The sequence below is a fragment of the Anguilla rostrata genome, chromosome 2, assembly GCF_018555375.3.
Source record: "Anguilla rostrata isolate EN2019 chromosome 2, ASM1855537v3, whole genome shotgun sequence".
Classification (NCBI taxonomy): Eukaryota; Metazoa; Chordata; class Actinopteri; order Anguilliformes; family Anguillidae; genus Anguilla; species Anguilla rostrata.
In genome coordinates, this window is record NC_057934.1 from 8,306,511 (window position 1) to 8,323,418 (window position 16,908).

Here is a 16,908-nt window from a genome sequence, read left to right on the forward strand (position 1 = left end):
TTTTGAGGAATAAAAAGGAAGGAGTGAAATATTTTACTTTTTTTAAGCTTTTTGTTTCTGGAATTGATATGGGGAAAATAGTACAACACAGAAAAACTAAAATTTTTTTATCTTGTGTTGGAATTAAAAAACAGTTGGCCAGGTTTCCACAGTAGCAACATCCAACAAAATGGATCTGACAAAAAAAAATGAATAAATAAATAAATATTAATGTAGAGAGTGGCTGGTGGAAGTCTTGATGAGGATATCTGGCAAAGGTAAACATAACAAATGACACGCGTGGGTATGTTTATCTCAGTCGGGAATAAACAGCTCAGCCCAATTCGATTAAAAAAAGCCCCAAAATAAGACAGCGTGCACATTTTTTAACACAGTAAAGAGGACACACACCTTTCCCAGCACGACGGAGATCTGTGAACTGTGATGAAGGGGTCTTTGAGGAACACTTGCACGCGGTGTACGCCAGAACGCCGCAAAAAAATGCGACAAACTGACATTCTTTCCCGGAAAGAACTGGGTTAGCGCGGGTGGGACAGCCCCTTTGTTGGAACAAACCAGACAATTTTATTTTTATTTCATTCATTTATATTTAAGGTTTATTTAAGTGGTGATTATTATTTAAGTAGGTCTCCTTTTCAACAGGGCCCAGCATTACAAAGCATCAAAAATATATACAATCTTACAAGGAAAGGGTTAAAAAAAAATTTAAAAAAATAATAAAATTACCTCTCATTAGTTTTCCGTACCCCAAGATGCACTGCAAAAGCAATCAAGGGGGTCCAGTTGTGTGAATTTGAGAAAGAATAAGAACTTCATTCCTCTTGATTAAATGGATGATTTGTGCCAAAAACCAAATACACCCTATGCAAATTTGTTTAAGCAATTAAAGTCTATATATAAATAAAATATATATATAATGTATTTTGACATTTAACATGACACATTGGTCTGAATTATATTGGACATTTGACAGTGTTCCTGAAAGCTTTGATTCATAGTGAAGGAAACCAACACAAGCAGAGTTAAGTGAGAGATTTAGACAGGAGACATCTGGCATAAACTAAGTAATTACTCTAGGTGATTACTAAGTAATCACCAAAACAGTCGCAGCTGATCGCATCCAACCCAGAAAAGCCCAGTTGAGAAATCATCTTTGAACCTAATGACAAACATGCAACTCATAATAATAAAAAAACAGAGAAAAATATTTACACACTAATGACGAGGTAACATTAAAATGGTCTCCTCAAAAGGAAAACAACAAAACTGAGAATGTTTCAGATGACCTTGAAGAACACACATTGTTTACTATTTCATTGTCCAAATTGGTTCATGATGTCAAAATGTCAAACGATACAGAGCGCGGCCCTGTATCAGAACACACAGACACTGACCACCGTCACCAAAAGCACTTCTCTATAAGGCCAGGGGAAAGACAAAGACTAATAACTGCAACGTGGGGCACTGTGAACGAGGACATAAAATCACACCCATGGCAAAACGAGCAGCCACATGATACAATTTTACAGTGAAATACATTCACAGGAGTGACTCTGTATAAAGCAGGACTATTTAACTGGCAGCCCAGGGGCCAAATTCAGCTCCTCGTGGCCTTACTCATGAGCTCTAGGAACCCTGCTAGAAAGTGCACAAAGGTGAATGTCAGAAAGACTCTTTTTCCCATCATGCATTTCCTGATGCACAGACCAAGTGACAAGGCTAACAAGTGAAACATATCCACAACATTGACTCGATGGAATGGTCGCATACAGGAGAATGTCCATCAAACTCATTTTCCCAGCATGCACTGTGCAGACGTGATGTGTCCTTGTAGCTGCAGGCTGGAAGTGGCGTGCGTTGTGTAGTGAAGGGTCACTGGCTAAATGTTAACACGGGACCAGTGGGACGCGTGCTCTCTGAATGACCGAAAGGTTAACGTGTGAGGGGGGAAAGCACCACGAGGGCAATACCTTCCAATAAGGACGTGACCTTGTTGTGAGAGAGGAGGAGGTCACCGTAATTTCATTGGTGTCCGAACAGGAGGTGGGGGTAGCAAACGAGAGCGCTCAAAGGTGCAAGAGGTGCAAGAGGCTTGGCACTGTGACTTGTGTTAGAAAGGCCTGGGGGGGGCGGGGGGGTTCACCCAGCTTTACATGCTGGGACCAATGGTGTGTGTGTGTGTGTGTACCAGGCAGGCTCAGTTTCCACTGTACAGATTCGTAGTGCTAGAGCTGAGACCCTTGCTCGAGTGCATCCGACTTGCCCTGGGACCCTGAAGAGAGAGAGAAGGGGGGGGAGATAAGGAAAGAGAGAGAGAGAGAGAGAAACCTTCAGTCAAGAGGACTCCACTCTAAGCTAGTGGTGTACAACTCTAGCCAGTGTCTTTAGCTGGCATTTCATTGCACTCAATGCACTTTATTAATGAATTTATCCCTAGAAATGAATTGACCTGTTATTTGGTAGTTTTTTTTGTTTTGCTAAATTCAGCCTGAATACTTGGCTGGAACTAAAACCAGCACACGGAGTAGCCCTGCAGGAATGGAGCTGTCCAACACTGTGATACTGCCTCAAGCACAGATTCATTATACTCGCCAGATCCTCAACTTTGTGTTTTTAACACTTAACAGAAGTCGAGTAGGAGTAGATTATCTGGTAAGTGTAAAGAATCTGTGATGCCCATTCAACCCCAGCCAGGCACCCCAGGACACTTATTGCCGCAGAATGATTACATCACACAGCCCCGACCGCCCCCCTCCCCTGGCCTTTGGGGAGGAAAAAAGGATGAATTTTCTATCTTTGAATCTGGGCATCGGCACTTGTATTTGTTTAAGAAAAATTACTGCTTGTCCAATAACAATAAACACAAAAACCAAAAAAGTTACAATTTAATCAGAGTGAACTTATTCTATAATTTTAAAAAACCCCCTTCTTCATAGAAAGAGCAGTGCTGAAAAATACTGAGCAGAAAGCAATAAACATGGGAGAGAAAAAAACAGCCTAATATGGTTTTACTGTGCCAATATTTATAGCCAATTACAGCCTGTATGAATTTTCAGGCCAGGCATTTAATCTCAGGTCCTGACATCCTGTGGTTATTTATGAAAGCCCATGATAATTATCTAAAAGCTTTCCCCTGTGTCCTGTGAAAATGATCATATCACTTCTGTGAACCTGCCTGCCAGCTAATCATCCTCCATCTCTCCACCTGAGCTCCAACAATGCTGCCGCATCCCAGGTGGCCACATGTGGTGACAAGTGAGTCCCTTCCGAAAGGTGTTCAGATCATGAGATGAAAAGCATAATTTAAATACACTATATTATTATGATTATTACTGTGATTATTATTGTTTGGTACGGACGCACTCAAGTGAGCAGGTAAGCGCTGCCTTTTTAAACAGCGCCCCCTGCAGGGCTCCTTACCTGGAACGAGTCGTCGCTGGTCTTGTTCAGGTGGTTGAGAGAAGCCGCTCTCTTCATGCTGGGAGACAGAGCAGAAACAGACAAGGCTAAATCAGGCGCCAGTACCTCACCACCCAGGAAGTGCTATTCTATATGTGGCCCATAACAGGGATTAAGACACTTGTGACATCACCTGACTGGCAGGAGAGAGAGAGCTCCACAAATCACAGGGAATGTTCTTACCAACCAGCTGAACAATGCTGATGGTGATTTGTGCATATACATCCTGGATTCCCATAGGGATAAACAGGAAGTAGGCCCTTCCTGGTAACCCAAGTATCAGTAAGCACACTAGAACCATACGTGGAAAACCACATGGGTTCCTGTCATGCTGTGAGCATCTGGGTCAAGAAAATAATGAAATGGGAAAACAATCCCGAGAAATATGAGAGAATAAACATTCAGCAGGATGTGAGTCTCCCATCTTCATCACTGTGTCTCCCATGGCACCCCCAAATTAATATTTTACACAGATTGCTTTTCAAGTGACTACGTATACGAGGAGCAAAACATCCCTGAGTCTTTTTTTTTTTAAGAAACATACATTTTCCAGACAGGCATGGCATGTTTTTTTTATGTTTTGAATAGATTGCTACGTACAAAGTGTTCTACACAATTTGAACCTGGGCTTGTTCACAGCTGGTGAACTTGTGTGAATGTGCATCCAGAGGCTGGGTAATTCAGAGATGCCCCGGGGTGGAAGCCTTGGGGTATTTGGGTATTTAAGAACAGGCTAGACACAGTGCTCTTGAAGCCAGGGGCAAACCAGCTTTCAGGCGAAGAAATACACAAATAACTTATTCCACATGACATACATCATAAGTCTATCTAATTATTGCTTATATTTATGAATCTACGCTTGAATATATGTTATATAAGAATATAAAATTTAATTAAAAACCTGCATGCATTACATGCAGAACACATGCAGTTGTGTTGATAATGTAATTACATATGTGAACGTATGGCTGTCCAAATTTCACTAAGGAATGGGTGAAAGAAGATGTATTGGGTCATTAGGTGGGACTAGCTGCACATGCTAAAGGTCTCAGTAAACCAGGCCCTAAATGTGGGGGTTTAAATGGGTAGGACAGCCCGCTCCTGTGGGACGTCCCGCCGCTTCGCGCCCGTCGCTCTTACTTGCTGCTCCAAGGCTCCGGCGATCCGCTTCCCTGGAGCCTTTTCACCAAAATCTCACTGCTCCTGCGCAGGACCTCCCGTAGCTTCCCCAAGGACACACTCCGCTGGAGAACCCCGCTACCATTCTGCAGAGACACCCCTCACTGTCATGCACATGCACACACCCCCCCAAAATCACTACATTAACCCCACCCCCAAAACCACCACATTAACCACCCTCCAGTAATACACACACCCCCTCCAGAGTCAAACAACCCCCCTCCAGAGTCATATTTTATTTATTTACTTTTTATTCAACCTTTATTTAACCAGGGTAGTCACATTGAGATATTCACATCTCTTTTGCAAGTGAGCCCTGGAGCATGCACGTCTTTGGACTGTGGGAGGAAAACAAAGCAATCCACACTAATACAGAAGAGCATGCCAACTCTGAGCAGAGAGGATTCAGCCGGCTGAGACTCGAACCCATACAGCGCTAACCACTATGCCACCGTCCAACAGTCATACCTGGGAATCAAACCTGCAACCTTTAGATCGCAAGCACAGGTCCTTAATCATCACACTACACTATTGTGGAGTGTAACCTGTTATAATGAATATGCTGAGTTATTAATAAACAGAGCGCTCCAGTGAAACATCTATTGGGCATGCTCAGTGAGAGGCAGATTGAGCCTCTCTGACTGCGGGCGATACATCTATGACAATTCCATACTTAAGTAATGCAGTGTATGTGCGCTGATGGCAGTTACATATCACATGCAGAAGGTAGACAACATGATCTGAATTTTTCAACATAAACTGTGCCTTATGGAAATCATATCTCAGATATAGATAAGCTGTAGGTTACAAAAGAAAACCCAGCATACAAAAAAAGTATACAACTACACATGTTTGATTCCCAGGTAGAACACTGGCTGTTGTACCTTGGAGCAAATGTGCTTAACCTGAATTGCTTCAGTTATATGCCCAGCTGTATACATGCATACTGTATAATTAATTGTGGAAGTGGCTCTGGATACGTTAAAATGGCAGAAATGTAAAAAAATAATAATAATAAACACACCAACAGATTTTGTATCCAATTTGCCCCAAAGCTAACAATATTTTCATTAAGTGTTGGTCTGGACAGGCAGTTTAGTTCGCCAGCGTGCTTCATAATTTAGAGGTTGTTCACAAGTCAGTGTTCCCTGCCAGGGAAATTAATTAGACCCAACCAGGGCGAGCCACCTGGACAGGTGACCTAGTTACATGAAAGTAGCCTGCGTTCTGCAGTCAAACCATGAGATCACCCGCGATCCTGGGTCAAACACACGCCTGGAACTCAAACACGCTTAGTCATGAAGCTTAAGAAAAATGCAGTTATGGAAAATTCTGAGGGGAAATTAAACTGTTTTAAGCTCCTCTGTATGCTGCTGTCTGTAATGTGTTTGTGCGTGAACATGTGAGCGAGACTCAACGTATGCAAAACAGGTTGTCCTTCCTGAGAAAATTCCAATAAAAATGGCTTCGTGGTCATACACTGTTTTGCCCATCTGCTTCTTGTCTACGGTGTTAATGTGTGGAAACCACACGACAGAAGACAGAAAATGCAAATGCGTTCGTGTCTGAATTCTTCGAATGCTAGACGTTCCAGGTCGATACGACCTTAATTTACCCAGTATGTGACATTGTTAAATATTCCTTTTAAGACTTTTAAATTAGCATCACTTTCCAGGTTCATAATCTACAGCATCCAAGAGACACTATGTCTGGAGGTAACATGACTTAAATAAAAGAGGTGTAAAGGGTTGTAGTGCAAGAAGCCAGCCAGCAGAGGGCAGGAGACTGACATCTTCACTGAATAATAAGCCAGCAAGCAAGAGAGAGAGAGAGAAACAAAGATAGAGTGTGTGAAGAACAACTATCGTATCATATTAAATATAACTCTGTCTGTATTTAGAGCAAAATTTCGTACCACGGGTTAAATACATGAATGAACCATTCATTTAAAATGTTATTACACTAATTAAGGCCAGTAGAAGTTCATTAAAATTTTAAGATTTCAGTTTAATAACATTGGGAAGGGGGGGAGCTTGCATTAATAAAAAAAATGATAGTCCTAATGACATAACAAATCAATGCACTACAGCATATTCCAAGGACATATTTATCACCAGCTGATGTAGGAAACCCAAGGCAAGGTCAGTCCATTACTGCCAAAAATAAATAATACATTTTAAAAAAGCCGCAGGACTGAAAATCCTCAGCTGAGCTGTTTGCCTGTCCTTGCAGACACTCCACACCGTTACAAGTGCAAAGAGTTATTCTCCTGGGGAGTGCTATGGCAACAGTCTCCATGACAGCGTCTTGTGGAAAGGCTGATGGGATGTGTCTGGTATCGTGGATATTCATAAACATTCTCAGTTATTATAGTCACAACACTCATATTTTTATTTTCCTCTCTTTTCAATTTTAAGGTACAGCAACACAACAAAATAGTTTAAAAGATATATTCCTGCACACTAGTAAAAGTTGAATGCAGTGGAATTTTGCAGTGGAAAAAGATTGTTTTCCTTGAAATGACTCAATGGTCTTTGCAGAATGAACCACACGCTATGTGATAACAGGCATACGTGTGATTTGCGTCAATAAAAAGGTGCACAAGTCAAAAACGCAAATGAAAATCTCTAGAGAAATTCCCTTTTTCTGGCAGATGAGATGCATTATGGTCTGCCAAACATGGCAGAAATACACTGTCCATTCGGGAACAGGATACTGGAGCCACACAGTGCCTCTAGCACAGGAGTGGGCAAGGAGAGGTGGATTCGTTCCTGGATTACACGCTAACTTTCGCTCCTTGTTATTTAATAATAAACCCCGCCATCCACACGATCGGACATTTCAATCATCCCACTGCCACAATATGACCAGCAACTCAATAATTCCCCCTACAATCTGACTGGTAACCTAATCATCCCATGATGTACATGTGTGTAAAAGTCGATGAAATCTTCAAATGAGCACAGAATAAGCATCATTATATTGAGCACACAATGAGAGTTATATTGTCACCGCCATGAGTTACAGCAACACTTAACGGCTGCAGACCTGAACATGGCCACTTTTGCTGCACGTGAATAAACTTGTTTGTTCTTCAATGATCAAACAGCTAAGCGAATGTCTATGATGCACATCGACCCTGGGGCTATCAGCTGAACAGCCATGGGCTACACAACATCCTCCATCCCTTACCCGCTTTCCCCAGGACATCGCTGCAAAAAAAAAAAAAGACTCAACTTCCCAGCTGACCTACCTGGTAATATTAAAGGTCAAAGCTCAAATTTAAAAAAGTAAAAAGCCACTTGCGACTTCACAAATGAAAGAGTCTTTATTCAAGATGACGTCAACAATGTTAGTGAAACATTCATCACAATGCAAAAGAGAAAGAGATGCACTTCTACTAGGACTACTAACATGGTGCCTACAGTCTTTTCTTATCTATAGAAACAGAGTTTACAGTGAAACAATTACAGATAGCTCAAAACTGGGCTGATTTTACAATGCACCCCTTTTTTTAAACACTTCTTTTCTCCTCGTGTGTGCGCCACTTCGTCGGTGACCCATGAAACGTAAAATCCATAAACTAAAAACGTGGGGGTGCGAACACCTATTCATTTCAGGCTTAAGTATAATGTTTAAACAATATCACATTCAGTTAATGTAACACGGTGAAATGATGACACATAAATATATTATTATTTTCTTTCCATTTACCATAAGTGTCCACAGAAATATTCAGTAAATCCAAAGAAAAATGTTCCAAGTTTGGTGGCGCACTCTACGATAATTGCATGTAGTGAGCAGGACTTTAGAACAAAAACATCGAAATAATTTCTCCTTATCTGCTCTTCCCCCTTCTATAAGCTAAATTTCCGTGCATTTCGAACTTACATAGACTTTCTCTCATCGTAAAACAGCACTTCGAAGATTTTTCGTGGACTACCTATATTATTTTGTTCAAACGTCTGATCACGAATTCCCTTTTGACTACTACTCTGTAAACAATGACACGTGTTAAACCATGAACCAAAAGCGCGTGGAAACGAACCCAAGGGGCTGTTTATCCCTCCGGTGGCTTGTCACCGGTTTCAGATAAAGCAGGCAAAGAATGCTCGGGCCTTGGACACACGGTAAGATAACTCCATGTTACTTATCCACTCAATCATGGAAGTCTCTCTAAAAACGACCGCATTTTATATTTGTGTTAATGCCTATGTAAAACAGGGCTTGTAGGCTACTAATGCAATTTTCGCACACTAAATTTGTTTCATAAATGCTTACAAATAAATATATAGTTTTTTATATAAAGCTGTATTTCGTATGTCCGTAATGACACTAGAAACATAAAATATAAGTTGCACATAATAAAAAATTAAAAAACACTTCAAAACACTGAAAAAAAAAACATTTTAAAACCGCTTTGAATACACAATACAGTTTAATCTCACGGCACTTGTTTCCTTGCAAAGGAAAAAAAATAGCGAAATCATTGCGAAAACGAATTAGGCATAAACTTGTGTAATTCTGATACAACTGTAGCGGATAGTCAGAAATGCGTTATTTGATTAAAATCCCATTGATTTCAGACTTCAATTCCTGGAGGTTGTCATGGAAGCAAATCATAAAAAAACATAACCGTAATTTTAAAATTGTATAAATGCTAAATACAGGCACCTAGGTTGATAATTCCTGTCGAAATTATTGAACGACGCAAATAAAAATAAAATGCAAAAAGATTCAAAGCGCTAAGTGATCTCAGAGGCAACAGATCCTACTCTACTGAAAGAAATAGCGGTGTAGTGTCGTAATCTATAGAGCGAGTGAACCAGCAGTAATCCTGCAGGTACACTGATACTGCAATTCATTGAGTTCTGTGATTGCATGGAGACAACGTTTGGTGAAGACGAGGGCGAAAGGCGGAGTGAATTGTGGATCACGTGGACACACCCTCCAATTTTCTGCGCAGTTTTATTTCCATCATTCAGCCTCGAAGAGGCATCGACATCCATCGGCCATCGCCACTGCCAGCCCAATGCGCGCCATCCATAGCAACATCTCACAACTGGATAACAAAGCTTATACAGTTGAAATGGACAAAGTATTCAGAGACGAGTGGGAATAAACAGACGCGTATAGGCGAAAGAGAGAGACAGAGAGATCTGAATCAAGTAACACACTGCATTCGTGATTCGTGAAAGACAGCCACCACACATCCCCACTGGTGTTCGGTTGGGATCGCAGCAGCAGCAGCGACCAACGGTCTCGGTCGAAGAAACCAGGAATGGCAGAGCGAAGATTTTTGATTGGGAGCAGAGGGGGGAGGAGCCAGAACGCAAGACATCCTTTTGATTGGCTATTTTTGTTGGTGGATGGGGAAGCGGGGGCGGGGGTAATTTCAGGGAGGAGAGAACGTTTGAGGAAAATCTTGAAGGTTTAAGCCTAAATGCAGAAAGAGACAAAAAAAGAGACAAAACGCCACACAATAAAGATTCAGACATTGAATAATGCATAAGCCCCGACAGAATGCATTTAAAAGGGTGATAAATCAAATCAAACATTACTTTCCCCAAACATTGGTGATTTCTCTTTGAAAGTTCTGTTTCATCATTTCTGCACACTGATTAATAGATAGACAGATGCGTGCGACTACACGAAATGTAATGCACCAACACGAATCTGGCCAATGAAATGCTGATGGATTTAGCACCATTAATAAGATTAGGAAAATACTGCCCAAGGCATCAAAACCAGCGTGGGGAACTCAGCAGTAGGGTTGTATTGATCTCGGAATGTCATGCTGACCACGACTCTTTATCGCCTGATTGGCTCAAACATTTATGCGACCTGACTTCTTAATAAGTGTATCAAAAAGCCCATAAAAGCCAGCTGTTGTGTCTTCATGTGAAACTGCGATAAAAATCTATGTGTGAACCACCGCAGGGACAAAAATTCTGGAAAATTCAGATATGACCCCCTCAGGAAGAGAAACCCCCTGGCTTAAAGCAAACAGAGAAATGGGTATTGTGTGTGAAAAGTCTGCCTCTGCCGTTGTCCCAGCTAAGGCCTCTGGCTGCAGGCCCTGTACAGACACCCAGCACGATGCCAGCTGGTGCCTGGCAGCTCTTGCAAAGGCAGCGCAGTAAATACATAATGACTGCGCAGTTGTTCAGTTTGCAAACAGCAACTCCAGCAAAGACACAACCTTTGCTAGTGCTAAAGTTTGCAGCAGATTTCGGCCGACCCTTCGGAATTTTACCGAATTATGATGGTATGTGTGTGTGCGGCTTAAAGCTTACAGGGAGAAACGTCTACATTTTTGGAGAATACGGATTTCTTTCTCGTGCTGAAATTAAGGTATGGACTGCAGTCGTTCCCACTCTTTTGGACAATTCTGGACAGATGAAACAGAAGTTTCTCAGAAAAACCTTACATTTTTTAAATATTTGTTGCTCTGGGGGAAAACAATTAGAAACAAGATTTATCAAGATTTGAGCATTTCCAAAATAAATTTTCCACACGTTGTACGTTTATAAATTCTCAATATGATGTCAATCATAACAAGTGTTTCTGTGTCACTGATGTTCTTTAAAATCTCCAGATTACAGTCACTGCCCATCTCCAGGACTAAAGTACAGGACTTACATTTTCAAATCTTCCTCATTTTTTACATCTGGTATACTCACTGAAGTAATTCAGTTGAAGTACCTTCAAGCAGCAGAATTATATCCCCTTACACCAGGATTTGAACCTGCAATTTTCTGAACACAGGGCTAAAGCCACAAACCGCCATGTCGTAGTGCTGCCTGTGGCTGAAGGGCGCCGGGTTTGCCGTGAGACTGAGCCGGGAGTCTGCCCCCCCCCCCGGTTCCCATGGCGCCGATAATGATGATGATGACTCAGCTCTTCTGTGACATCACAATGAGGGGCCGGGAGCGGACCTGACCGAACCGGCCGGCCGCGGGGCGTGTGCGATGCAGCTGCAGCGTCAGCACACTGCGGCGCATTCCCCGCGGCGCATCAAAGCGCTAACGCGACCCGCTTAGCAAGGGCTTTCAAAAAGACCCGAGAATTTGTGCTCTTATGTTCAGCTGATTTATGCTGATTTATATAGGGATCAGGGCCCTTACTGGTCTGAAGCAGTTTTTTTTCTTTCTTATGAGTACTGTTATTTAATCCTAGACTTTGACAGTGAGTATTTATTGTTACTGTGAAGCTACAGTATTTTGGATATGCTCTTTTAGTTTTACCCCAGAGCAGCAAGTGAGAGTATAATCAAGACAGACAGCATTTTGATTGTAACACAGCCTCAGAACCCCCCCCATCCCAGAACCCACTTCCTCCCCTACCACCTCCCATTTATCATCAACACCCCCCCTACCCCCCATTTCATCTGGAGGGAGGACAAGAACAGCACAAAGAGGGAGAGCACAATCCACATGTGTGTGTGTGTGTGTGTGTGTGTGAGAGAGAGAGAGAGAGACAGAGAGTGGGAGAGAGAAAAAGAGAGAGACTGGGGGAAATTTGATTGGCTGATTGGTTGTTATGGCAACACAGCAAAATATCACAATGGGGGATAGTTAGTGGCACAAAAAAATCAAAGATGCACATACAAACACACACTCGCACTAATGCATGCATGCAATGAAAATCAAGAATTTGGTGCAAAATGGGCAAGCCCGCAGCTGGTTAGAGTTGCAACCAGTCAAACCAAAAAAAGAGAAAGCAATCCAATGGTGTAAAGTGCAACAGTCCCACTGCTTTTGAGCTGCCACTCACCGCTACAAAGTGGCTTTCTGCAAAATATATATCTGCAAAAAATATAAATATAACAATGATCTGCTTCCAGTGACCTCACCCCAATGCCTACAGGAATCTTGCCTGCGATGATATATCCCCCCAAGACATTCCAAGCCTCTGATTGGCTTTCGTCCAGAGAAGCTCCACCAATCAGCTCTCTGCCAGTTCTGCGACTGCAGTGGGAAACTGCAGAGCAGCGATGCCTCACAGGAGGACGTCGACGATAGCTGACAAAGCTAACGAACGGAGTGCGGCTAACGAACGGAGAGAGGTCACACTGCGAAAAACAACCGCAAAATCCGAACGCTTTGTGAGGACGTCCTGCAGAGGTAGCGGAGATTAGCGACGCAGCGTCGCTCCTGGTCTTTGCGCCTCAAAGAAACGCATTATCCCATAATCACGGGGAGCAGGGAGATGACTCAGCACACCAGCAGCGAAGACAGCGCGCTGTAGCCAGCAGTTACACAGCTGCGTCTTCACTAGGGCCCGAGGGCCAGACGGCAGTGCAGAGATCATCATTTTCAACTGCTGATTTGCGGCAAATATATACTTGAAATTGGCTATTTCAATTTATCTTTTCAGAAGGCGATACAATTTGAAAAATGCTCCTGCAGATCTACGAGAATTTTCAGCAACAATCATTTTGCCAATTTCACAATCATGTGAAAGCCTAATTCTGTTCTGAATGTTGCGTTAGAAACTCAATGCTCATGCAATGCTGCCCCAATGTCACCACAGATTCTACACATCAACCAGATACTCAACTCCATGATCTAAACACTGAAAGTTCTGTCTCCTTGCCTCTGAACATCTGGGGAGCCTATAGCAGAGGTCTCAAACTCCAGTCCTGGGCGACCACGGTCTCTGTTGGTTTCTGTGATTTCCTTTCAATCGGCAGCCAATTAGGCCCTTGGAAACACGGTGTGCAGACTCTGTAGCCCAACAATGACTTCAATTTCTGCTGCTGAGTATCTGGTAAGCCTACATAATCTGTGTTCTAGAACAGGTCGCACACTCTGCAGAAGCTCACAGAACAGTGCGTGCACAGGTCCCGCTGCGTGGAGATGAGATTTTATCACGGTTCTCCACCTAGATGACATTCTTGTTTTTCCACTGTAGTGGCGATCTGTGAACACCAGGGGGCGGCAAGCATGCATCCTGTAGGAGACTGACAGCACACTGCGTTCACCTCTGTACAAACACACGTCATCAGTGCCGAATGCACAGAATGAGTGTTGAAACAAGGAGAAGTTGTATTACCCCACCACTTTGGGGAGGGGGGGTTCTACTCTCTCAAATCCAGAAGAGGGCGCTGTGTGGACCCCACACTGCCACAGTACTGTACGACTTGGGTTTGAAATGAATTACAGAGCCTCAACAGGGCGGGAAACTCGTTTGCAAGTTTAACAGGGAAAAATTCACATGTCAACAGGAATGCGAACCTGAAACCACAACTTTGTTTGATCAGAAAAGCACTACCCCGCCCTCTACTATGTAAACTTAGCTGGGCGTGGGGAGCAGTTATAGAAAATAGCAGAATGCATGCACAGGTTTGGCTCTCAGGACCAGACTGCTCTGTAGAGCCCGCCTGTTTCAGTGCATAAATCTGCTTGGCCTGGTATGATGGTCAAAGTGATTTCCAAGCTAAATCTGCATTTAATTTCCACAGATGACAAACATTAGCTCCACTCCAGTTCAGTGAGAACCTTCCAGAACAGGAAGTGGACTGAAAAGATGACCACTGGAACTTTGTATACAATCAACACAGTGCTCACCCCCATTACAGTCACAGCCTAGTAATTATCCCACGGATTCCGATCTACCTCAATCCTATAATCTCAGAACTTTCAGGGAGCTGGTACGGTATGTGCCATGTACGAAAAGGCACGACTCATTCATTAATGATCGGGTTACTATGCTACAATAGACAGAATGAGACAAATGGTAGAAAATGGCCAGCAAATGTAAGCCAATTCATTGTGATGCACCTTTAATAATTCTTCACATGACTACTGCTTCCCTTATTACTAATGCAATGAGAGAAACAGACACATGGTGATTCAGAGCACCCCAGAACACACCTTAGAAACAGCACACAAAGTCGCTGACCACGCCTATAAAATTCTACACTAATAAAGCTCCCTCCCTTTGAGTATGACCTCAATCGCATCACCTAGAAAAGGTGCGCTCATTCCTAAATGTGTGACACACTATTAAAATAGAATGAATGAGTCTGAGCAAAACTCCTCTAATATGAATTAGAAGTATGTTATGACCTTCACGTGAGTTAATGAAAAACTACCTGGATAAAAATGTCCCAGAACTCCCCGGCACCGATGATGAGATCACCATCTGACAAGCAACTATGCACAATACAGCCAAGACCTATTTGTGTGATCGACAACCCAACAAGCCAATCAGAGCCACTTAACAATTGGCTTGCACGTGTGGACCAGATTGTGAAATATCAAGCATCCAATTCTAGGAATTCAAAAATTTGGATTGGTGGCAGAAATCCTAGTATCCCTGGAATTCTTTCATCCTTGGAACCATAATTACAACCCCCCCCCCCCAAAAAAAAAAAACTAAAAAACTACAAACACACAAAATAGAAACTAATGAGCACCAGACTTTGTGGGAAGACAGAGGCACAGAGTTGGAGTGATGTAGGAGCAGTGTGTCTGTGTGTCTGTCAAAACAATGGCGGACATGTCAAATAAAACAAACGCTTAATAAAGCACAAACAGCATGCTGACGAAATGCAGTGGGCCGCACATGCGTTGAGGAAAAGAGGGGCGAGGCTCGAGCAGGGGCGGGGCTAAGGGGTGGAACAAAGGGAGGGACAAGGGGAGGGGCAAGGGGCGTGGCAAGGGGAAGGGGGAGCAGGTTTGAGCCGAGCATCTTGGAAACGCACTTTCTGTCCAATCAGTGGGCAGGCCTCCCTCTGCGACTCAGTCATGGCTCGTTTGGATTCTCTTTCCCTCCCTCTCTCTCCCTCCCACTCCACTCTACCTCTTTCCCTCCCTCTCACTCCCCTCCCTCTCCCTCTTTCCACCTCTTGCTCTCTCCCCGTCTCTCCCTCCCTCCCTCTCTCCCTCTCATCCTCACTCTCCCTCTCTACCTCCCTCTCCCTCCCTCCCTCTCCCTCTCTACCTCTCCCTGCACTCAAATGCATAATTTAAACGGGGCTGCGGAGAGAAATGAAATAAAGGAACGCTGCGGCAGACAGGGCAGGACTGCAGGCCAGGAGTCAGAGACGCCCGTCACTAAGCCCCTCCCCTTCCTGTCCGAGCCGCTGGAGCGCCCCTCCGTTAGCCACGGGCACTGAGGCGGGCAGCTAAGGGCAGATTAGCCGGCCCTGGAGATAAGGCCCCGGCTGCTTCTGAGCGTGCCTCCATCTCCCAGGTAGAAAGCACCGCCTCTTATTTACACTCTTCTCTTTGTGGAGAAGGGGAGGGGGGTCTTTCCAAAGGCCCGGCCCGACCCAGCGTTTTATTTGGCCGGGGGACAATAGAACCCGAGGTATCGAGAGGGACGGTAAATTCCAGACTTTAAGCAAAGCCACTAATAGATGCGTTTCGGCACTTGGACGCTCCCCAGAGAGCGGGCCGGTGAGGGTCGCGGCTCTGAAAGGCGGCGGGCGCGCGGTTTTTTAGGCCGTAACTCGCGGGGAACGGCGGCCCGGCGCTCCCGCCAGGAGGCGGGGGGAACGCTAAATCAACGGGATCACAGACGCGCAGCACAAAACAAGCAGGACGTTCAGCTGTCTAAAGAAAGAGACAGGCCATCGTAAAAAAGGGCCCTGTAAATGAATTCTGCTCAATATTACCAACAGCGTCTTGGATTCATGTTAACATTGAAAGAACAAGTTACAATATTTAATGTTTGCAAATATATTTTTTTAAACATCTTTGGGAGCTTCTTTGTTCAATTTTTAATTATGTTTTAGGCTTTTAGCAGTCACTTTTACCCAGAGCTTCCATTTTCACATACAGTCCATTTACACAGCTGGATATTTGATGAAGGAATTCAGGTCGAGTGATTTTCTGGAGGGCACAGTGACACATCATCACCCCATACGAGTTTTACCTCCCGTAGGAGAGCTGAGGACCAGCACAGTCTGGACGAGAGCATTTCCAAGATGCACAACCAAAGAAACCGCCCCACAATCCCCCCCACAGTTCCGCTACCATCTCGAACTTAAAACATCACCATGACGACGACATTGGACGGAAGTTAGCTGTGGTTAAACAGACGATGCAAGTAAAACACGGATGAGGATCTGCCAGGACGTACAATCAGCTCGCAGCTTTCAGACACATCTCCAGCAGAAGGCTTAGAGAGGACAGCGAAGGCCACACACGCAGGGGAATGCTGGGATTGTTTCGCGATCAACGCGCTTGGTCCCTACTCCAGGGAAAAATAAGGTTTGGTACCCTAAGTGTAAATATCAAACCTGTGTTATACACTTAC

The 16,908-nt window shown here is 43.7% G+C and overlaps 1 protein-coding gene across 3 annotated transcripts in view; it reads right to left on the reverse strand.

Moving 5' to 3' along the window:
- Positions 1-595: 595 nt before the first annotated feature.
- LOC135244909 (kinesin light chain 1-like) overlaps positions 596-16,908 on the reverse strand; it is a 57,076-nt gene continuing 40,763 nt past the window's right edge. For 2 of the 3 annotated variants that reach the window (XM_064317601.1, XM_064317592.1), the window contains exon 14: positions 7,948-10,077. In XM_064317601.1, the coding sequence (XP_064173671.1) occupies positions 10,072-10,077 (6 nt within the window). In that variant the 3' untranslated portion in view covers positions 7,948-10,071. Of the gene's footprint in view, positions 2,273-3,420; positions 3,479-4,599; positions 4,725-7,947; positions 10,078-16,908 lie in introns of those variants that run through there. The other variant, XM_064317583.1, reaches the window with a different exon arrangement.